The sequence below is a fragment of the Saccharomycopsis crataegensis genome (assembly GCF_037102585.1).
Source record: "Saccharomycopsis crataegensis DNA, jcf7180000000085, whole genome shotgun sequence".
In the NCBI taxonomy this organism is placed as follows: Eukaryota; Fungi; Ascomycota; class Saccharomycetes; order Ascoideales; family Saccharomycopsidaceae; genus Saccharomycopsis; species Saccharomycopsis crataegensis.
The window spans coordinates 110797-133933 of NW_027043830.1; the positions used below are offsets into that span (position 1 = coordinate 110797).

Genomic DNA, 23137 nt, shown 5'->3' on the forward strand with positions numbered 1-23137 from the left:
GATTAAACCTTTTCAATAAAAGGTTGATTTGACGAAAATCAATAACCAAACGAATCTCCCCAGTCTTCTTCTTGACAACTAGAAAAGGTGAAGAATAAGGCGAGTTAGAGGGTTGAATAAGTTTAGAATCAACCATACGCCTAATATGATTTCTAACCTCATGCAAAAGAGCAATCTTAACCTTCGGAATATACGGGGTCGTTGGAACTTCTTCCGACATCGGTTCAAGCCTGATATTATCTGCCCCCCGAGACTCAACAACTTGATTAATCCCAAGCTTCTCCGCAAAAATATCCGCATAATCAAACAACAATTTCTCTAATCTAGGATCGTCTATCTCAACAGGATCCAGGCTAAGAGCAGCCATAGCACTAATACTTTCAATAGATTTCTCATCCAAATCGTCCACCCCCACATCTCCCACAGTAAGATTAGCAAAATCAATAAGATGGGCATATTCTCTAATGAATGGAAGCCCCACAATAACAGTAGGTGAAACAATCGGGTGCACATAACAACGGATCTTCACAACAGTATGGTTAAATGTAACAGGGATAATCACATACCTGTCTACCGCATCATACTGATTAGTTGCAGTCTTGATTGTTCTTGGGCTAATCCTAGTAAGATCGGCACTATCATAACCGAGCTTAGGCAAAATCGACGGATTCACAAAACTGTAACTCGCCCCAGAGTCAATAAGAGCTTTGGTAACAAACCCAGCAGGTCCCATAGTAACAGGAACCTTGAAAGCAACAACATCCTCATATGGAACTGCATGGTCCTCCTCTTGGACGCAATCCATAAGGTGAGCCAAACGAGCACCAGACCCACCACCACCACGGCGAGGGCAGTCCATGCTCTGATGTCCGTGTCCTTTACACTGGAAACAATTTCCAAGAATAAGCAACAGCCTCACCTCCTCCTGGGTGAGATTAAATTTCTTGCAGAGGGCGGCAATCTTACCACTAGACTTGCGAGGATATGAGTTTCCCCGAGAACTTGGTACTGATTGCAAAGCATCCAATTCCATTGGCATCGGACCACCTCTATCCATAGGCGAAAACGTAGACGGCATAGGGATAGTCAGAGTATGGATGGTTCTTTCAGTAAGATCATTAATACTAAGTGCATGAGAAATCACATCATCTAATTTCTCATAAATGCGTCCTGCATCTGCAATGTGCTTCTGCAAACGCGGGTCCAAGGAATCGATAAAACGATTAATTTTTGAACGTTCTGACCAATCTGGAATGTACACAACATTCGCTTGAAACTCAGCAACGTGGGACAGAAGCGCTTTTCCTTTTTGCGCAATTGTCCACAATGTTCTTTCCAAAATGTCAACCATATCAACTCTAGAAAAGTGCGCAAGCACTTGAGCCTTAAAGGCTCTATAAGAGATATCTGACGGCAAGGAGTCAGAAAAAGAAGAAAAACTTCTAAAAGTATCTTGAGCCACGTTTCTCACGATAAAACTCATCTTATACTTGTCATTCCAATTAAGTGGCATCTGGTGTTCTGCATACTGGAAGAAGTCATGCAATGCCATGGGAGTGCGGGCAAGCATCCCTGTACTAAACGGCTTTCCGTTAAACTTGACCTCCATAGGGTCTAACACGCGACCGGCCTTCTCTTTACCGTGAAGCATTTCAACGAGCTCCATGAGCAACAGACGATTAGAATCGTCCAACGGTCCACCCGGCATACTCATCTCGTTTTCTTCGCCTGAATAATTATCTTCTTCGTCTGAGCTAGGGCTTAAACCAAATACAGTCATACACTAGGATAACCAAGCTATGCTATTAAACGACAACAGAAGTTTATAATCAGTGGAGTCTGTAAAACTAAAAACCTAGTGGTGCTACCAATTGTTATATTACGATGCGACTATACTAGATGTAGTTAGTCACGGGTTAGGATTGATTTAGTAATACTCTCTGAAGAACCAGAGATCATATATATTGAAAACTTTTCATAATCGACGACTATAATTATATACTAATGGTTATGAACTTGTGGTTATGAGCACGTGTATCGTTGCCTATAACCAATAGCTCAAACCATACTACAACAATTATCTGCCCTCTTGGTGGCCAAGTTGGTAAGGCATCGGACTGTAAAGTTCCTGCAATAATCCGCAGATCGGGTGTTCGAATCACCCCCAAGAGAATTTTTTTACTTTCTAGTGAAATATCTTTTAACTGCACTACCTGAGGGTGGGAGTTACCCACGAAGATCCGAGTCTAAGGATTGATAAGTACGGCTAGTCAGCCAATAAGAGTTATCCTGATATTGGAGAAGGTTGATCTTCAGAGATTTAAATAATTATATATAGAAGGCTAAAATGTTAGAATTCTACAGGTCTATAAAGTACTTCAATAGGGTTCGGAAAAAGTCCCTAAAAATTCGACTCTTTGAAAAATACACATTTAGGCACTTTTTTATAGTGTAAAAGTATAAAAAAGTGTACTAGTCGTACTTGTACACTTTTTGCTAACCACACCCTAGAGTGTCAATAGCCACAACACCATTACTTCTAACCCATATTTTCGTACTTTCTATTTATTTTACTTATTCTACTTTTATTATCTCTCTACTATTTTTAGAGAGATAAGACATTATTCAATTATTATATTTTACTACATTGTTAACTTTATTAAGTTATTGTTTGTATTAATCCAGAATTATCTTGAATCCGCCGCTACCACCGACCGGATAGAACTTACCCTACTACAAGCCATAATCGCGCGAAGTCGACAATAACACACTTTCCTAGAAAATTTCCTTAAATGGAACAGAGGGTACATAGATAATTAAAAAAACCGCGCTGACCGGCTCGGAAACCTGCAGGAACGCCCGCAACGGAGATCAAATTGTGTTATGAGCGATGTATTATCAGTGAGTGGTGCAGACACAAAAAAAATATAAACATTGTGATAATTTACTTATTTTTGAGAATCGATAATTTAATTACGAGATTTATTTCATCATTTTTCCGTATGTCGAAACTAGCGGATCTTCCAGCGGAGATCTATGTTCATATTTTCCGATTCATTGAGGGAAAAGATGAATTGATCAATATTCGTGAAGCAGTATTTGAAAACACTTTGGTCAGACAATGCCTTGACACCGTTATCTTTCACGAGGTTTTGGTAATACCACCGTGTGAAATGCTCAGCACTGAAAATCAAGTGATGCTTAGAAACCCTGGAGGTGGGAGTGTGTATGTCAGTTTGTCAGGATTCCAAGTCATGGATACTTTTGAAATGCAGTATACTGACATCAATGATTTGAAGCCTTACAAGAAATATATTAAGAGTTTCAAATACCAAGCACGATTCAATCTACGATTCGATCGGGCAGAAGGGTATTTTTACGGAGAGCACGATGTGATGAGGTTTGTAAAAACTCTTCCATCATTGGAATCATTGAATGTGGATTTTGGCTATCATTTGAATTCGCCGATCAAGAAATTAGTTTTGGAAACTTCTGATCCACAGTTCGGATTCAACCCGCAATTCATCGAGCATCTCACGTTGAAAACCAAAGACACTGAATCTGATGGCACCATTGATTTTTCCAAATTGACTTTACCCAATCTTAAAACCCTTGAATTGGATTGTTTCACGAATCATGTGGTTGGTGGCGATTGGTCAACCTCACCGAATTTGCAGGAGGTTTCCATCAAATGCCGACACAATATCCGATTAGAAAATTTCCATTCTAAAAACTTTCCAAGCTTGAAGAAATTGAAATTGCACACCGCCTGGGAAACCATTTGTGTCTTAGGGACCATTATGATTGAAAGTTTGGAAGACATTGAGGTTTATGATGTGAAAATAGACGAATGTGGAGTATTGAGGCATTGCCGAAACTTAAAACAGATCAAGAGCAACAATGTGGAAATTAATCTAGAAGAATTGAGTAGTTTACGAAAAGTAAGGACATTGAAGTTCTATGGCAACCACGTTCATCATTTGATGGAATTGAAAGATTTTCAGGAACTTGAAGAGGCAGAAATCCAAAGAGGTCATATCTCAGTACTTGTGTATAATTCAAATAGGTTGCCAAAGTTGAAAAAGTTGGATGTTCTGCATAATGAAATCGAAGCAATCGGCAATATTAATAATCTCGATGGGATAGAAGAGCTCGATTTAAATAGTAACAGATTAAACTCTATCAAGGGTCTCGAAGTTTTAGGAAGGAGCTTGAAGAAATTGAATTTGTCTTGGAACAAGTTAACCAAGATTCAAGGTTTCAATGGGCTTGCCAATATTGAATCATTGAATCTTTCTTCAAATAGAATCCTGGTTTTAGGGAAATTGGGCCATTTGGTTAATTTAAAAGCTTTAGACGTTACGAATTGTGATATCACGAGAATCCAGAACCTCGGAAGGTTGAAATGTTTGAAACAACTTAAGTTATCAAGAAATAAAATCGCAGTAGTGGAAAACTTGGATGGTCTTGAAAGCTTGCAGAAGCTTAAATTGGAACTGAACTCAATTGTGAAAATCAAGCAGCTTGGGAACTTGCCGTCATTGGAGGAAATTAATTTGTCAGAAAACAAATTGGATATCGTTGAAAATTTGTATAATTTGCCATCTCTCAGGATTTTGAATTTTTCGAGAAACGCAATCACCAACGCCCACGAACAAGACTTCAGCGGATTCCAGAATTTGGAGGTTCTCGATGTATCATTCAACGAGATCCTGACAATGCCAGTCTTAGAACATATGAGAAACTTACGAGAGGTCAACTTGTCAAATAACAGCATTGAGATGGTTGAGAATATTGGATACTTGCCACAATTATCAAAGCTCAGCTTTAGCACAAATTCTATTACAGTCTGCAAACCGCTCATTGGATTGGAAAATTTGCAAACAATTGTGATGAGGTCCAATAAGCTAATGGATACTAGATGGGCGTATAGGTGTAATAATTTGAGAAAGTTAATCCTTGCTGAGAATCAGCTCGGCACGTTCCCGGAGATCACTCATTGGAAATACCTTGCCCACCTTGATTTAACAAGAAATGAGATTAAATCGGTTGAAATCAATGGTCACTTTGAGAACTTGACGTTCTTGTGCTTATCAGGAAACATAATCTCCACCATTAAGCTACTGAGATTTAATAACTTGCATAACCTTGATATTGGGAACAACAAACTTACATCGATGCGTGGTTTGCTTGAATTGAAGTCACTTAGAACGTTATCGGTTGAGAGGAACTCGCTCAAGGAAATTCCAAAACTCACAAGGTTCACAAAATTGAGTCTGTTGGATTTTTCATTTAATAAGGTGTCCCAAGTGGCGCAGATCTCCGGGATGAAGAGCCTTTGGAAATTAAAGGCCACCAATTGTGGGCTCACCAATATGAAATTCATTGGGCTATTGAAAAGCTTGAAGGTGCTTGACCTCGCTGCTAACCGGTTAGAAAAGATCGAAGGTAATATCAACAATTTTTCTCGGTTGTTGGAGTTATTTTTGTCGGAAAATCAGATTTCGAAAGTCGAGAATATTTGGGGGCTACATGAGTTGGATTTGCTTGATTTATCGCATAACAAGCTCAAGGAGATCCGACACTTGGATCGTTTACAGACGTTGAAGACGTTATTCTTGAACCATAACGAATTGACTGTGGCTACCGATCTCGAGGGATTTTTCTTCTTGAAACAACTTGATTTGAGTTATAATAAGCTCACCAATACTTCACAGTACGAGGATTTGGCAAGATACGTGGACGTTTACATGAACGCGGACAATCAAGAGGAAGAAGACGACAATGGGTACATGTTTGGAGATGATTTGGGTAATCCTGCTATGCTTGATTCCATAAATGCGATTTTTGGCGGAGGTGGCAGCATTCCCTCAATGGGAGGCAATAGTCAAGTAGATGTCACTGAGATAATGCAGGCATATATGAGACAATTTGGCAGTGGTAATGGGTGGTAATGAACAAAGCGTTGTTTTAATTGAAGGAGTTTGAACCTAAGGAGGTAATTGCTCTTTTAATATAAACAAAAAAACAATTGCTGGTAGTGGTGCTGTTGGTAGTGCATGCTACCATACCATACAAAATGATGATTCTTATAATAAATATGATTCAGTAGAAATTGTAGAAGGCTTTATGTGCATTGAGTGCAAAGTTAGTAAACTTTGAACAATTATCAACAATTTGAAATCGATAAATGAAGAAATTAAGCCCACTAGACTTTCACGTACATTGAAGACCAATCACTAAGAATTACAGAATCAAAAACACACTTCGAATTCAGATATACCTTTAAAGCCGCTTGAGAGCAATTACTTCACTAACAATTTTAATTAAAAACAAAAAAAAAACCGCATTGCATTTCTAAAATAAAGAAAACCATAAAAAATAATACCTGCGACACCAAGAAAAAAAAAAAGAAAGAACGACTGAATCTTGAGAGTGGGAAGATATCATAACAAACGCTCCAAGTTTCTTAAAGCAGCTTCCGCAATCTTGAATGTATTCCATTTGTATTCCACTGTAAATTCCTTCAAATTACTCCAGTCAAACTTGTTCTCCAAGTAATCTTCAAAACAACCATTACCACCATGTTCTCTATAATATGACCAGCAAGCTTTGTAGGCTCCTCCTAATGCACAGCTGTTCGGTTCCAAGCTCTTGTAGTTTCCCTTACCACCGTCTCCTTGGAATTCATTACCCAAAATTTCACTAAATTTGGTGATTATTGATTGATTTCTGCTAGATCCACCAACAAAGAAAAGCTTATGAGGTTTTAAATCACCATTATTATCATTACAATCTTTTTTAAGAAGCTCATGTACTCTAATCCGACCACTGAGGGCTTGTGATTCAACGATCCCTTTAACATCAGTCTCCACATTTTTATAGTCAGGACCAAGGTTTTCAATAAGCTCACCAGTGGTGGTGTCAAATTTGTATTTGAGAATCACTGGTTTGTCAACATTGGGGATGATTTCACCTTGTGGGAAGTATATCCCAATATTGCCATCCTTGCTGGCCTCAAATTTTTCTCCATCAAGGATTTCCGAAAATTTATCCCAAGAATCCTCAGCAATACAGTATTTTTTATTAACCTTGTTTCTAACATCATTTCTAACAAGCGCTCCATTAGAGTAACAGATCATGTACATATAAAGATTTGGATTGGTTGGATGAATCATGATGTGGTAGTTCTCGTTTGCTCTGTAGACATCAGTAATCAACAACAATGTGGTGGAAGTACCTAAGCTAACAAGCAAATCATTTTTGAGAAGTGGCAAAGAGAGAATAGTTGCAAGATTATCTCCAGTGAATGGATAAATTCCACAGTTTGGGCTGAAACCAAATTTGTTGACAAAGTATGAAGAAATTAAGCCAATGGAGTTGAATCCCAGGGGCTCGACATCTCCACCTAGCTTGGCAATTAATTTAGTAATTGATTCTTTCTTCCCCAAAACAGTGGCCTCCAATAAATCAGGGTTCCAGCATTTACCTTGGATATCATACAAATTCATACCACAGCCATCGGCTTGGTCGATTTTTGAAAACTTTCCCAAAAGCACCGTCGATAAGAAATTGGAGATTAAAGTGATTCTGTGAGTATTTTCATAAGCTTCTGGATGGTCTTTAATAAATTTCGTGATCTGAGGACCTGTGAATCTATGATACGCTTTAGACCCAGTAAGTTCCGCCAACTTTTGACCACTACCCACTGCGGCAGTGAACTGTTTGCACTCTTCAACTGTGGAATGATCTTGCCAATTTGGGGCAACCGTGTGAGTAAACGCTTGAGGAAAGAGACCATTTTTCAACGAGGTGGTGTCACCGTCCAAACTTTGTAGTAATCCCACCGCTTCATTGGCCCAGTACACTGACCCATGTTGTTGACAAGATCCAGACATTCCTACCACTTTGGAGAAATCAAACCCATCATCTTTCATTCTAGTCATCACCAAGTCTAAGGCATCCAACCACATTGCCACCGGAGCAACTATCCTCCCGGCTTCTTGTTTGTAAACCCCGTGGGTGGTGTTATAAGAGGGTAAATCATCATCAAAGGTCACGGCATAGCAGCATAACGGGGTCAATTGCTCATCGACTGCGACGATTTTGATTTGCTGGGTCGACAAATCTAGCCCCAAAAACATTTTATCTGGGGAACTGATCTTTGACATTTATTGTTGAATAGGTTCGATGACCACGTCAGAAATGGTGTCGGCAGAAAATACCTGGTTTTTAACTGGCAAAAACTTCAAATTGTGTTTGTTGTAAAACTTGAAAGGCGGAGAAATAACTACGGCAATGACCACCAATCCTGTTCCAAATATTGCCACAGAATAGACAATGTCTTGATAAACAAACCCCACAAGAAAGCTGGAGAGGGCAAAAAAGTTGAGAAGCTTGTAGAGGATGCTGGTGGCCAATTCTTGTCCTTTATAGTCGATGGTGCCAGTGAAGTATTCAGTTACGTCGGCTAAAGAGAATGACATGGAGAACGAGAAGAATAATTGTTTGAGGGAAGTTTAAGCGACAAATGATGAGAACATCGTCTAAATAAAATAAAGAGGTCCAAAAACTTCTTTTTCTTTGTTGTTGTCGGCGGAGAGGGAAAATTGCCACGTGGACACATAGCGGAGGGTAATAGATTCTCCTGCCATGTGACTGACGCGTGATTTTCCTTCTTGATTTTTTTTTTTTTACGCGTCGTGTTTTTGATGACAATAGTATCTTCTTCAATTGTAGAAGTTATAATATAGATAGTTAATCATGTCCAAAGTATTGAAACCTGCAAAGAAAGTGAGACAGACAACCATAGACCGGCTATTCAAAAAGAAAATAGAATGCAATACCATCCAACAGTCCAATAAAGAGAATGTCCCATCATCGAAAAAAGTTGAACAAGAACAACCAACTAACAACGACACAACCTTCAACAACACACAATGGCTAGAGTCCCTACCTAGTGAATCACAAGAACTACTTTCGGTGGAATCTCAGAATATTAGCCCTGAATGGCTTTCATTAGTCTACGAAGAGCTCACCAAACCGTATTTCACTCAACTTAAACAGTTTCTCCAGCAACAGCAGCAGGCCAAGAAAACAGTGTTTCCTGCCCCGGAAAATATCTACTCTTTCACCAAATACTGCCCTGATCCTGCTAAAGTCAAGGTGCTTATTTTGGGCCAAGATCCGTATCATAATTTTAACCAGGCCCACGGATTAGCATTCCTGGTGCTTTGTAATAAATTACCGCCATCGTTGACAAATATCTATAAAGGGATCAAGATCGATTATCCTAAGTTTGTGGTCCCCAAAAAAAACGGGAACTTGAGTCAATGGGCGCAGCAAGGGGTGCTATTATTGAATACTTGCTTGACAGTCGAGGCCCACAAGGCCAATTCCCACAATAAAAAAGGCTGGGAGACATTTACCAGTACCCTCATTAGAAACTTGATCGATTATAAGAACAACACGTTAGACCAAGAGATTGTAGTTTTGGCATGGGGAGCGTTTGCCATCAATATGATGAAGAAAACCATCAATATGGACAGTGTCAATAAGAAAAACAAAAAAAATAATTTGGTGTTGACAAGTGTCCATCCAAGCCCCTTGAGTGCCAGTAGAGGGTTCTTTGAAGGTCATCATTTTAAGAAATGTAATGATTGGATCTTAGAAAAGTATGGGGAGAAGGAAGTGATCGATTGGTGTTCTATTAAAGATTAAATATCCAAATATAGGTCACAATAATGATTATTTTAGATGATGTGTATTTCTCAAAATTAACATTATATTGACATAAAAAGCAGCAAAAAATAAATAAAAGAAAAAACAATAGTTACTTTTGTTTTTATGGTAGAATAGAAGAAAAAGTAGTGAAGTAACAACGAAACAATTAACAACAGAAGAAAAAAAATAACATTCCAAATCTAAGATAATACTAAAATCTGATAATCTAAAACAATAAAAAGAACCAAGATTAAATTGAAGGAAAAAAAGCAAAACCATTTTTTTTTTCATATCAAATAAAATTTCATTTTGATAATTCATCTTCATTCACTGTGCTTTCAGATTCATCAGAACCCAAATGACCGTGCCATCCTTGTTCTATCAAATAATTGTTGAACTTGATATCATTTTCCAACAAATCATCTTCCTTCAAATGTGGAACAAAAAGAGCAGCAACAATGACACCACTGACACCACACAATGCGGCAATGATAAAAGTCCATCTGGCCCCCAATTTGTCACGAATTGGCTGGAAAGTTTGGGTGCCAACAACCGCACCAACTTTACCAATGGCAGCAGCAAAACCGTAACAAGTACCACGGACCGCAGTAGGAAAGGATTCCGATGCCACAACACCCAAGTTATCCCCAGGACCCATATTGGAAAGTGAGTTCATCAACCCGTAAAACACAATGAACAATGGCACAATTTTGGAGATTTTTTCATAAGCACATCCGATGATAAGACCAAAGATAAGGTATCCCATGAATCCAAGCATAAGGGTGTATTTACGACCGATAACGTCGATCAAGTAAGCCCCGACAATGACCCCAGGAATGGCAATGATCCCAAGAAGAAGGTTCCATTCCGCAATTTTCTTCAAATCTTTACTATCTTTGAGGACGGAGGAAATAATACTACCAGAGAAGATACCATTTGGGAAAGTGACGAAATCATAAAGGAACCAACAAAGGCAAACCCCGAGCAAACGTTTCCAACAATATTTGATCACCAACCAGTATGGGACTCTTTTCTTGATGGCATTTTTCTTGTAAAGGGTAGAAGTGGCCATCTTATAACGGAAATAGAACACTGATAATGGCCAGAAGGCACCAATGGCAAAAAGAGTTCTCCATAAAGCATCCAAGTGTTGGGAACCACAAATAGAATAGACAATTAAAAAGATGATAAGGGCAAAAGGACCTCCAAGAGACAATGGCAAGTTTGTCACTAAGACCAACACACCACCACGACGCTTGACCGATTCATTGGCGGCTTCATTGGCACTGACGGTGGAAGCAGAATATTCAGAACCGATCCCTAACCCAGTCATACCACGGAACACTGTCAACATCCAAAACATACCTTCAACAGTGACACCATGGGAGGCAGCACAAAGAATAGTACCAATAACAAGCAACAAGGTAGCGGTGACAATAGCCCATTTTCTTCCCATGTAATCACAGCAGAACCCCATACCAACTTGCCCCAAAATAGTACCAACAAGCGAAGCGTTGGAGACTCTAGTAGAGACGTCAGATTTGTAGTAATGTGGGTATTGGACAGCATAGACTTTGTTCAACATGGACATTACATTGTTCTGGTAACCATCACTGATCAAAGCAAACCCAGAAGCAACGATGGTGATGATATCAGAGGTAGTTCTGGTCTTGGAACGATCTTTTCTGGCCTCCGGATCATAGACGAGTTCTTGAGGATCAGAATTGATGGCCTCGATGTGTTCGTCGGCGATTTCTTTTGTGTAGTCTTGATTTTTCTCAGGCAAGCTCATTGTCGTGTGAGGATGTTGAATGTCTTAGGAATCCTTGTCCCAAAAATGCAGAGAATGAAGGACCATCCACAGATATATATATATACAATATTATATACAAGCCTAACATTACCACTAGTGGTGATAATCAGCGATTATGCATGCATCAAGGGGTTTTTGCATGTATTTCCAAGCCGCTTGCACGTGGGGAAGCAGGGCTATTGCAGATTTTTTCTTTCTCTCTTCCTTTCCCCCACGTGGCGCTCGGCCTGTCACCGACTTTTGATTCGTTTTTGTAAATGAACGGTAGTTGACCGTCCAAAACGTGGTGTTATAGGTTGCAATAAGAGGTTATGTGGTAAGTATTCCTGATATTCATCCTCCATTGGGAAGTATTCCCAAGAGATGTCTGGATACGGTGAATCATGGGTTCTTAAGGATCAGGGCAAGGGTCGTGTGAACTGGCTCGGCGACGTTCTCTGCACTAAAATCATCCAGTGATGATTATCCGTGTATAGTCGTGTGTCCCAATTCATTTGGTGCTGGGAATACATTCCTGCTGAACAGATGTAGGATTAGTTTGCGTCTTCTCGCTCTGGGAAAAAGATCAGCACATATCCGTGGGTTATCACCCGTAATCAACAACAATATATAATGTCACAAGATCTCCGGTAAGTAATTATAACCACTATTGTTCGTTGGTTCTTGACTGTTTTTGGCGAAAACGTTACTGAAACGTGATATGTATATGCAAGATTATGTACCAATGTGTGATAATCACGTGACAACAGCCAAGTGAGCTGTGTAATCCGGACAACTATCTTTTGAGTAGGGTAAGCTCTGCGAAGTGCTTATAAATTATACAAACGTGTTGATTGTAAATTGTATTCAAATAGATCTTTGTATAGATTCAATAGTAAAAGATAGTAGTATAAAATAAGTAAAAGTAAGTCTGTCTCTCTAATATATGTAATAAGTAAATAAAAATTTTCTTCTTTTTTCTTTTATAAAATATTGTATGTGCGGGTTACTTTTAGACAGCACACAAGGCTGGGATGTCACGGCGGTCGCGGTTTTTCCTGTTCTTTATTTTTGTTTATCTCTTGTACTTACAACACTTCCTACTGGAATATATCCATAGATCTGCCAAGCATGCCCAATCTCACAATACACGTTGACCAACAACAACCAGTATTCACTAATGGAGACACTATCAGTGGCCACATCACCCTCCAGGTTAACGACAGAATCGACTTGAACGAAATCACCATCGAGCTTCTAGGAATATCAGAAACCAGAATCAGCAATTCCCAGGGCCCAGGCAAATCATACCGTTCACATGTTCTAGTCAAGCGTCTGGTGAGAGTATTCCCCGAACAGTTCCTGGAGTTGAAGTCTTCCCACTACACCTTGGGCAATGGGACATACAGTTACCCATTTTCCCTTCAATTCCCATCGTCTACCACCCCCATCGAATGTATCGCCAATAGCTTCACAGGTAGGTGCGGGTTCATATATCACAACACCATCGATGCCCCAGCAACTATTCCTCCAACTTTCTACTATGGATTATTCGAAGACTTTGCCAGGGTCACTTACCAGTTGGTCGCGGTTATCCACAAGCATGCATTCTACAAGCTCAATCTACGAGCATCGCATCCATTGTTTTTTTCACCGAAGAATTCCTGGTTGTCATTCTCCTTGAGTCATATTTATGACGGTAAGCGATCTCATATTATGAGAAATTCCGAAACGGTTGACTGTAAAATAGGGTTCCAAAGCACTGCACCTCCAGCTACCACGTTTGTTAAACGACTTCTTAGTTCATCAACAATCAGCTTACCATTTGTCGCGGTTTGTCAATTTAAACCTTTTATCTCCAGGACTTTTAATGAAGGTACCACCAATCGTCTTCTTCCAGTAGACACCCCTCTCCCGGATCTTTTAGATATCAAACTTATATCATTGATTCTGCCCAAAGAAATCCGAAAACTCCTTAATAATGATGATGATGAGGCGTTCAATTCTAAAAAGAAAAGATCTACCACTCACAACAACACTCCTCCTGAACAAATTGTCATCACCCGTCTTCGAGTCTCTTTGCAAGAATTGATAACTTTCTCCACGACGGTGCAAAAGGGCGCGGTGAATGAATTCGCGATACAAGATACAACCCTCAATCACACATTAAATTTGGATACCGATTTCGATCGAATGCCAATATCCAGTGTTCCAATTGCAAAAAAAATCACCGATAAGTGGGGGAACCGTATTACGGAACACTGTTATGGCATGTCGTTGTTTCCCGAATGGTTCAACGCGAAAATCCCCAGGACCCCTCAGCTGTTTGTGTGTTGTAACATTCAGAACGATTACACTTTATCAGTGAGGCTTGATTTGTCAACCACCTTAGGCAAAAAAAATAGTAGCGCTAAGTGTTATTGTCCAGTAGTAATTCTACGAGATGAGTCCACCAATGCGGTGCCTGAAGATGTGCCGCAATATACTCAGGATATCCAACCAGGAGAGCTATCGATTCAAGACACGGCACCACAATATACTGAAGATGAATTACCTAATTACTCAGCTCAGTGATCTTCGGTATTTATGCCGCTATTAGTCATAATAATAATGATGACTAATAGTGGGGGGTTTCAGAGAGCACTAGATTATATATTATGTGTGAATATAATTCAATAGACGAATACATGTGGAACAGTTAAATTTTGAATGTTTTTTTTTTTTTTGACGAAAAGCTAGAAAATTGGGTTGTACCCCGACGGCTTAATACCTGTAATCTTCATTTTTGGTTATTGATAAATCCTAATCTAGAAGAATTCGTTAAATTACATCATCATAATTTTTTTGGTGCCTTGTGACATTTTCCTGGGTTTTTGATAGCGTATACGGATCTTAGCGGTGTACATAAACGGGCCAAAATCCAAAAAATTTGTCTGCTTTTTAATATATCATAATAGACGATAAAAAAGTAAAGAATTTGAGCTTGAATTTTAAAAATAGATAATAATTAAAAAAAAAAAAAAAGAGAGAGATGAAGCTGAATGTTGTCATTTCTCTTGCCAACCACAACGGACCTTACACCAACAATGATATCATCGTTGGTGTTGCCACGTTGAGCGTGGTAGAAGACATACAAGTTACTAGTATTGAAGTTTTGCTTCAAGGAGTGATTGAGATAGATTATAAGCGAGGTAATGATTCAAACCGTGTTAAAACAGTTTTCTTGGAATCCCAAAAGCATGTGTTTCCTGATAAACAGCTCCTTTTCCTCAAGGATCCTGCCAACAGGGACACCACCGGTGGCGGGAGTACCATAGATTACACCTTGCCACAAGGCGACTACAGCTATCCATTTTCATTTCAATTACCCGATTCTTCAGAATTCTACCCTCCCTCATTGCACTGTAAACCACCGAAACTCTCGCATTTCGCCCTGGTGAGGTATTCCATCGTCGCAGTGGTGCACCGCCCAGGGTTCTACAGGCCAAACCTCATCACTTACAATAGTTTCCGGTTCCAACCACACTATACCAGTCTATCATATGATCCATTGTTATTGGTTTATTCCAAGAAAAAAATCCCAATAGGAAACATCAGCCATGGTAATCCTTCTAAACTCGCCATCAATGATGCCGGACTTCTCAAACGGGTTCTTACTCCAAGAGCCACCCTGGTACCATTATCCCTCACTGCGGTGTTCAAACCGTATATCGAGAACTCTCATTTGACTCAGGTGGAAGAGCATACAAAGTATCGGTTTATCCCCATGAAGGCCAGACTTCACCGGTGTTTGGATCTTAAAATCATCATTCCAATGTCGTACCATGCCCTTCAATCAATGATAGAAGCAGGATCAACCCGTATCACTCTCACTAGGATGAATATTCAAGTACGGCAAACCGTGGGGTACGGCCAATCCACAGGGGTCATCGCGTATCATACCAAAGTTGTGAATAAACGATTAAATCAAATTCTTGATCTTTGCAGGGATTTCCAACTGATCCCCAGAGAGGATTTTCCACTATTAGGAACCCTGAAAAACATTGAAATTCCGTTCTTTGGGACAGGGAAAAGTTTGGACTCTCTGTTGCTGGAAAACCTTGATTCTTGGCCAGAAAGACCTCCTGAATACTTGGCTGAGAAATCACCCGAGCACTTGGCTGATAAACCTCCTGGATATTTCACAGAGACAACCCAAGAGGAAAAAAATACTTTCTTATCATTCACGTTATTGCCAGAATGTTACGATGGAATAATCACCACACACCATCGTCTGTGTAGTTACAAAGGATTATGCATCAAACACGAGCTCTATATAGCATTGACGATTCGTTCTCCTAATGGTCGAGAACTAGAATTAGTCTGTATGTCTCCGGTGGTGATGCTAGCTAGCGGCTGGGAAAAAAAAGGTGGGAATATCCAACATCAAAAGTGGTGACAATGCTATATTATGGGAGTGTCCACAATAGGGATTTGACCAGTGAGATATGATCTAGTCCCAGTATATTTGAGCAGTAGAAGGTTATATTATAACCCCCTAATATAATTGAGCAACGGGGAAATAAATATACAGTATTTCAAGGTAGCTTCCAGGGAGTGCAATGTGCTGTGAAATGGGTAAATAATCAATTATACCACCCCCATGGTTACTTTCACTAGCCCAGGTTTGTAGGTCTCGGATCACGAGCTAAAAATTAACAACGAATTTAGAAACAATTTCAAGCATTTATTCTTATCGATATCGGACAGGCAATATTATACTCCCACTAAACCAAGGAGTGGTACGGTATCTTCGTCAAACTGAGTTAGTTGTGGGATACGGGCCGTCATTAATTAGTTAATCACGCCAATAGTTCCACCCGGTTCACCACCACGGGTTAAAACGTATCTTTTGATCAGTCGATCTCCTCAAGATATTCATTTGGTGGAGCGTCAAAAAGAAATGTGCTCTCCGGGGGATAGGCATAATTTGATGTTATCTTTTTTTTTCGTCCCCCTAGTGTTTGTTTTATCAGTTTATGGCACATAGGTACTTTATCAGTTTTTGGCACATAGGTACCGTTACTAAAAAAACAAAAAAACAAAAAAAAAAACACTATCGTAATAGTACCGTCAAAGACAAATACATTCCCAAATCTTAAGCTGCACGCCAAAGTAAACTAATTTGAAATAAGCCATATCTCCGATGAAGTCACCAAAAAAAAAAAAAAAAAAAATAAGAGAATCAAGCAAACTACATTGTGGTGATGGATGGAGTGTAGTAATCAGCGTGAAGGGAGAAAGAAAACTCCATTATGATTCTGAGATCGTGGAAGTTGGAAGGAAAGCTAGGCAGGTTGGCATGTTGAAATAATAATAGTTTAGTGCATGGAGTGGAAAGACATTTCTGTTTTTTTTTGTTTTTTTTTTTAATATCAGAATATTTAGATTTAAATGAAGAAAATCCACAATAAGATGATCTAAAATTTATGGTATGAAGTGTGCTTTTCCCAAGTAGGCTGTTTGTCTTGGATACTATTAAGCCAAACCACACTAGTGTTATTATATCATGAAATAGTCAAGACGAGCATACCCCCTCTCTGTATCAATTATCCCCGTCAGCACCACTGCCAGATTTGCTGCCAGATTTGCTGCCATTTTTGTTGATTTAATAGTTTGTTTGAATATTGCTATTGTTTTGGAGGGCAGGCAGGGAAGGAATAAAATGCGCAGCAGGCGGACTCAGCTCTTTGTCTGGGGTCCCCCTTTTTCGACGGTTTTTGCCGTTAAGAGTTATAGAAAGATTTCTTATCAAACTTTGCGTATACCGGACCCCCTGTCTCCACCCTCCGCCATTTTGTCTTTATCATCATCATCAGCGTCATTTTTTCCCCACTTCTTTCCTTTCTTTCTTGGTTTTAATTCTCTCAGTTGGTTACTAGCCCATCACCAAGAACCAACCAACCAAGAACTTCCCTCATACTCCACTGGTCATGAGGTGTTTCTCTTTTGAAAAGACAGCGAAATCCCGTCAAAACTAGTGCTCGTAGATCGCACAGCACCCCAGAATTGGTGCTTGGGTTCCTCGATGTAAGTTACTGCATTGATCGGTACACTTTTCGACGATAAATTGAATCAGCGGGATAGTGACATATAATATAAATATCCCTGCTAGTCCCACTTCTCTTACCACTAGAACCTATCTTTTGTCTTTGTATCATACCCCTCTGTTTATCAAAAAAGAAGAAATGTTGTCAATAATTGGTGCTAATTTGTTTTCCAGGACGGGCGCGATTGGCGGTAATAAACTGAGTTTGGCAATCGATATTAATGGCGGTGACCAAGTATTCAGCAATGGCGATTTTATCACTGGTCTTTTGACCCTCAACGTCGCTAGCAAGATCAATTTCTCTGAGGTGGTAGTATACCTTCATGGAGTGGTCGAGGCCCAACATGATTACTCAGAATCCAACAGAAGAGACTCATTCAATTACAGCAAAGTTAGAGTCTTTCCAACCGACCAGCTCGATGTTTCCAGACTTTATACCCTCACTGAAGGGATCTACACTTATCCATTCAGTATTGCTTATCCATTGGCATCCAAAAACGAATTTCTTCCACCAACTTTCGAATGGAGCCGCAAGGGTGATTTCGCCAGGGTGTACTACACCGTGTCTGCGGAAATCGTCCAACCTTCGATGTTTAAGTCGAACATTTGGGCGTCACATGAAATTAAATTCATTCCAGAAAATACTTATCTTGCCGAATCACATTTCTCTAACCATCTTTGTTATCAATTCAGCCGGGTCCCAGTGGAGAACACCACGTTCATCGAAAGCAAAATCAAGTTCCAAAACCAAAATCTGTTGGAAAGAAAATTTCTTAAAAGAATGATGAATTCTTCGACCACCGCGGTGCCAATCCTTCTTCTGTGTCAGTTCAAACCTCATATGATGCGTCATTTCACCGGGGGTCAATCTAATCGGTTCATACAGGCAGGAACCAACCTCCCAGAAGCGTTGGACCTTCGACTTATTTCCCCATTATCTCCTATCAGCATCAAGGCGTTACTCCAAAAGAATCTTTCCCAAAGAGATCAACATCAACACCAGCCATTACTCAGCCCAGAAAATATCGTGTTCAATAGAATTGTGATCACCCTTCATCAAAGCATCGTGTATCGTCATTTGGGAACAACCCTTGCCAATAACAAGCTCGTTCTTCTTGATAAAACATTGGAGCATAAAGCGTGTGATCCAGAAACCGATCTTTCTCCAGTTCCATCATCTACAGTGAAACTCTCGGCTAAGCTGATAAGGTCCTACGGATCGCATTTGGATGATGAGTGTTACCAATTCGCCTTGCCGCACGAATGGTACAACGTGCCAATCCCAAGATGCCCACCATCGTTTGTTCAAGGGGCAGTGGAAGTGAAGTACCATCTAGGGATTAATCTTACCATCAGCAGTTCTGGGAATCTTGATAAATCCATCAGTTTAAAAAACCAAACCCCGATCGTGGTGTTGCATAATCAAGACGAGCGTGATTTGGATGTTGATGATGATGAAGAAGAAGACGATGATTCATCAATAGTGTTCAGCAATACCAGTACTGATAGAAAAACCGTTGTTGATCACCAAATGAGTATCGGTAAAGGAGACGTATTGACGGATTTGGAAAGCACTGTTCTGTCGCGGATGCCATCGTCATTATCCCGTTCCAGTGGTGAATGTTCTACCCTGCCTTTTGTTATTGTTCTTTGATGGATTAATATTTATAAAATATAGAGATCGTTATTTTTTTTTTTTTTTTTTGCATCCGAATGACTTTTAATGGCCTTTATTTGATTATTTTTGTTTCCAAGATTTTCGTGGTGGTTTTTTATGTATTTATTTATATTGGTTAGCATGTTATGACCAGTCATTGTTTTCTTTCTTCCCAGAATACTTCAAAAAAGGATTTTCCTTTTTTTCTTTTTTTTTTTTTAGTGGCTTTTGTTAATTTTTATTTTATTCTGCTTTTTGTTTTCTGTTTTGTTGTTCATTTTATGTTCTGTTCTCTCGTTCTAGTGCTTTCAATATACCGTGCTCCTTCACTATTCTGTTTCCAATGCCCCCACCAGTAGACTACATCGTTGAAGTTTCTGATGATTTTATCATTGAGCCAGGACGGCCAATGGCAGTTATCAAGGTTGGTAATGGCCGGTTTGAGTACGATAATTGGTGTTGTCAGTGTGGATACTATTACACTTTTGCGTTCCAGCAGTGGATTCTTTGGTGGGATTGTCCTAGATGTTATCATAAGTGTCGAAATTGCATGAAGAAAAGGATCAAATAAGGATGACTATATCAATCAATGATATTTTGAATGAATATTGAACCATATAACCATTATTTGGGAGGCTGTCTTCTTGATCTTGCTCTTATTCTTTTTCCACTCTCCATCATCACCACGACCATCCACCAAGGGATTCCATCATCATCTCTCTTCCCAGTGAGTGTCTTGAAAAAAAAAAAGGGGGGGACCACCACATTGGCTATAAATAACCTCATCTTTTTTCTTTTTCCCCTTCTGTCCCTTTTATTTTAATAATCACCTCATCATTCTACTATCTACTCCCATTGGTATCATCACCTTCGTTATAGTTACTCCTCCAAGATGGCAAAAAAGCCCACCACCCTCACTGATCACTGGCTATGCCATCACTGCAGCTTTACCAACGGCCAACTCCAGCGCACCATCGATGGTCGGTATTTTGGAATTTGTGTGGGCTGTCAGCACCATTTCTGTGGAGACTGCTTTGTCGAACTTGAATATCGTTTGAATTAGCATGGGATACGCTCAACATATAGAAATATTAGGCAATATAATAAACGATTTCCAAGATAAATATGTATACCCAAGCAGATGTTCCTTCAACCACTGAGAAGCTTTGTGCAAAAAAAAACAAACAAACTTGGGAGATGATAGTGAACAATGATTGTTAAAGTGGAGAAGAACAATCTTTTCACTTAGAATGGTGTTCATATTAAGAGTTTTATAATATTTAGTATACCACAACGGCGGTAAAGGCCGACATGCTTTCCTAATTAGGTAAAAACAAAACGATAAATGTCTGTTTTAAGCAATTTTTGTACGAGAAATAAAAACACAAACAGCTGGATGGTATTGTAACTAGTCATTAACATCAATTCCGATATAGTGTAACGGCTAGCACGGTTCGCTTTCACCGAGCAAACCCGGGTTCGACTCCCGGTATCGGAATTTCTTTTTTCAAAATTTTCAATCCAATCATCCATCGAGTTGGTATACATATATGCATCACTTGGTAATGTTTCGTAATCAATCTATACCGGTGACTCACACGTATACTCGTCAGTATCATTATCATTAATATGATAAGCCTTGATAGACTACGTCCTTTCTAAGAAACTATCCTCCTGGATTCTCTATCTGGGCTATTCTCTTTGTTGCTTCTCCCCCTTTTTTTTTATCCAGCCATTGAAATTTCATTCATCAAAATGACCAGTGATAACAGCGCTTCTCAGCTCACATTGTTCAAGATCCCAAGCCGGCTTCTCGATGGTACCTCTGAGATTTCTCGAGTCAACCAAATGAGTGTCCGGGACATCATCAACCAAGGGTACAATAAGCCACGGTTCCAGTATAAAGTGATGTTGACCTCAAGGATCAAGTCGTCAGGACTGGTGCTTTCAGATTTGGGGTTCGAGAAACCAGGATGCTACTTGTACCTTCTTATTGGCACCAGGGAGTGGTTTTTGGAACACCCTGAAACTCCTGGAAAATGGTGGGATCAACTGATGATTAATAGTATCCCGGCGGTCGAATGTGATGAGACTTTCCAGTATACTGATGTGATGACCACCATGACACTTGCTACGATTGGGATGAAACCTGTAAAGAAAATCGTCACTGATGAAGCGGGAGAATACATCAATGGGTCAACCGTGGAAGTCACGGCGTTTACCTCGCATTTCAGCAATTCCGGTGGGTTGATCATGGAATTACTTAAGCGAGATCTTTGCATGATGGCAGAACATATTAGACAAGGTGGTGAGTCGCCATTGGGAGAACAAGAAGTTTATGAAAGGGTAGAGCGATTATCGGCAGAGGTATTCCAGGAGCATAACTTAGTTGAATATTACGTTGAGAAATTGGGATTTAAACCGGTGCCGGATGGGGTTCTTACGGTGCGCAAAGAAGATGTTGAGAAAGTGCTTGAAAAAGGGGTAGTTAGTGCAACTGATATTCATATCGTTAGTTTGTTTTATGATTTATGAAGTATAGAAATGGATGTTAAATTAGAAATAGATGTCAAATTAGAAATAGATGTTTAATAATTGGAGGTCCAAATTAATACCTAGAAATAAACGCACATGTTCTACAGACGATAATTCTTTAAATATAATACACTTTTATGTTTATCTAACAATACATAACACAAATCAGTTGTACTCCTTCCCTGACATTGAAATAAAACTTTTCAACCATCATTGAAACTTCCAGCTGCTTCCTTCGTAACTAGCATAACATCTAAACTCATTACTCAATCCTCTTTCATGTTCTGGATAAAATGTGGTCATCTTTACCCCTGGGTAGACCTTTTCAATCAACGTCGCCATCCTTTCTCCAGTACAACTCAGCACCCTGTATCTTAAAGTGCCATCCTCAGTTTTTTGTGATTTATCTTCGACTAGCAACGCTCTGACGGTGATGGCAGCCTTAGTTTGACAATCTTCCGAAAGAAATGGCGGATCAATCAATACTCGATGTGTTTTCTTAAGGAGCACTGATGGCAAGTTTTTCAACGGGTGGTTGAAATCATAGAGCACAAACTTGTCCCCAGCAAGCACCGAAAACCGGGAGTCGTATTCAAATAACCACACGTTATCCTTTAATGTCACCCCGTTATGGAAACTTGATGATGGAAGTTTGGTCATCGCTGCGTACACCGAGGGGGCAGAAATGATGGCGATCATCGTGTCCTGGTCAGCACCATCGAGAAGTTCTTGGGCAAGTAAAGTTGCAGTATGTTGATTATACCAGAACTGGGAAAGTTGCCAGTCTTCTTTGAATAATTCAATGTCCTTTTGTTGGGTTTCTTGGAACTGTTCTTCTGCCGATGATTCCAATTGGCGGAACTTCTCGAGTCTGGCGGATTCTTCTTGACGGAACTCTGCAAGAGCAGCAAGGGTGTCCGCTGGTAAAGATAATTCGTCGTCGCTGTCCATATCGATAATGTTCATATGTATTTATATATATATATATATATATCACTTATATACAACTTATGATAGCTGAAGGATGTCATATTCTTATGATGGAAATTTTTCAAAATGGCTTATTAAAGAAGGGTAACAAAAAGTTAGAGAAAATTTACGGGGAAAAAAAAATTACAAGAAACGTTTTGTTAACAATCATTGATTGTGTCTTTTTGTAATTCTCTTATTAAGAGACTTTCTCTGGATTCTTTGTGTTAAGGAATATCTTTTTGCACCAGGTCAAAAATACTGAGAACTCACTTGGGTCCACTGGTTTGGGATAATTGAGGTTTTCTTCTTGGAATTACATTACAAAGTTGGATATACATTTGATAAACATCACAAGTAGATAGAAAGACAC

The 23137-nt window shown here is 39.5% G+C and overlaps 10 protein-coding genes across 10 annotated transcripts; 6 read left to right on the forward strand and 4 right to left on the reverse strand. All coding sequences in view use genetic code 12, as the record gives it.

Annotated features, from left to right (window-relative positions):
- Positions 1 to 3002: 3002 nt before the first annotated feature.
- Positions 3003 to 5954, forward strand: DASC09_047790 (leucine-rich repeat domain-containing protein; the record flags this gene model as incomplete). The annotated part of the gene is made up of 1 exon (XM_064998378.1): positions 3003 to 5954. One exon carries the CDS (start codon positions 3003 to 3005, stop codon positions 5952 to 5954), a length of 2952 nt encoding a protein of 983 aa, XP_064854450.1.
- Positions 5955 to 6446: 492 nt separating this feature from the next.
- On the reverse strand, positions 6447 to 8171 carry XKS1 (xylulokinase; the record flags this gene model as incomplete). Its single annotated transcript, XM_064998379.1, has 1 exon — positions 6447 to 8171. The coding sequence occupies one exon, from the start codon at positions 8169 to 8171 to the stop codon at positions 6447 to 6449; it is 1725 nt and encodes a 574-aa protein (XP_064854451.1).
- On the reverse strand, positions 8172 to 8486 carry DASC09_047810 (signal peptidase complex subunit 1; the record flags this gene model as incomplete). Its single annotated transcript, XM_064998380.1, has 1 exon — positions 8172 to 8486. One exon carries the CDS (start codon positions 8484 to 8486, stop codon positions 8172 to 8174), a length of 315 nt encoding a protein of 104 aa, XP_064854452.1.
- Positions 8487 to 8763: 277 nt separating this feature from the next.
- UNG1 (uracil-DNA glycosylase) lies at positions 8764 to 9720 on the forward strand (the record flags this gene model as incomplete). Its single annotated transcript, XM_064998381.1, has 1 exon — positions 8764 to 9720. The coding sequence occupies one exon, from the start codon at positions 8764 to 8766 to the stop codon at positions 9718 to 9720; it is 957 nt and encodes a 318-aa protein (XP_064854453.1).
- A 307-nt stretch (positions 9721 to 10027) lies between these two features.
- On the reverse strand, positions 10028 to 11515 carry GIT1 (Git1p; the record flags this gene model as incomplete). Its single annotated transcript, XM_064998382.1, has 1 exon — positions 10028 to 11515. One exon carries the CDS (start codon positions 11513 to 11515, stop codon positions 10028 to 10030), a length of 1488 nt encoding a protein of 495 aa, XP_064854454.1.
- A 1131-nt stretch (positions 11516 to 12646) lies between these two features.
- Positions 12647 to 14089, forward strand: ART10 (Art10p; the record flags this gene model as incomplete). The annotated part of the gene is made up of 1 exon (XM_064998383.1): positions 12647 to 14089. The coding sequence occupies one exon, from the start codon at positions 12647 to 12649 to the stop codon at positions 14087 to 14089; it is 1443 nt and encodes a 480-aa protein (XP_064854455.1).
- A 457-nt stretch (positions 14090 to 14546) lies between these two features.
- DASC09_047850 (uncharacterized protein) lies at positions 14547 to 15953 on the forward strand (the record flags this gene model as incomplete). Its single annotated transcript, XM_064998384.1, has 1 exon — positions 14547 to 15953. One exon carries the CDS (start codon positions 14547 to 14549, stop codon positions 15951 to 15953), a length of 1407 nt encoding a protein of 468 aa, XP_064854456.1.
- Positions 15954 to 17742: 1789 nt separating this feature from the next.
- On the forward strand, positions 17743 to 19257 carry DASC09_047860 (uncharacterized protein; the record flags this gene model as incomplete). Its single annotated transcript, XM_064998385.1, has 1 exon — positions 17743 to 19257. The coding sequence occupies one exon, from the start codon at positions 17743 to 17745 to the stop codon at positions 19255 to 19257; it is 1515 nt and encodes a 504-aa protein (XP_064854457.1).
- A 1758-nt stretch (positions 19258 to 21015) lies between these two features.
- RMD6 (Rmd6p) lies at positions 21016 to 21795 on the forward strand (the record flags this gene model as incomplete). The annotated part of the gene is made up of 1 exon (XM_064998386.1): positions 21016 to 21795. One exon carries the CDS (start codon positions 21016 to 21018, stop codon positions 21793 to 21795), a length of 780 nt encoding a protein of 259 aa, XP_064854458.1.
- Positions 21796 to 22005: 210 nt separating this feature from the next.
- Positions 22006 to 22761, reverse strand: EFM5 (protein-lysine N-methyltransferase; the record flags this gene model as incomplete). The annotated part of the gene is made up of 1 exon (XM_064998387.1): positions 22006 to 22761. The coding sequence occupies one exon, from the start codon at positions 22759 to 22761 to the stop codon at positions 22006 to 22008; it is 756 nt and encodes a 251-aa protein (XP_064854459.1).
- Between the last annotated feature and the right edge of the window lie 376 nt (positions 22762 to 23137).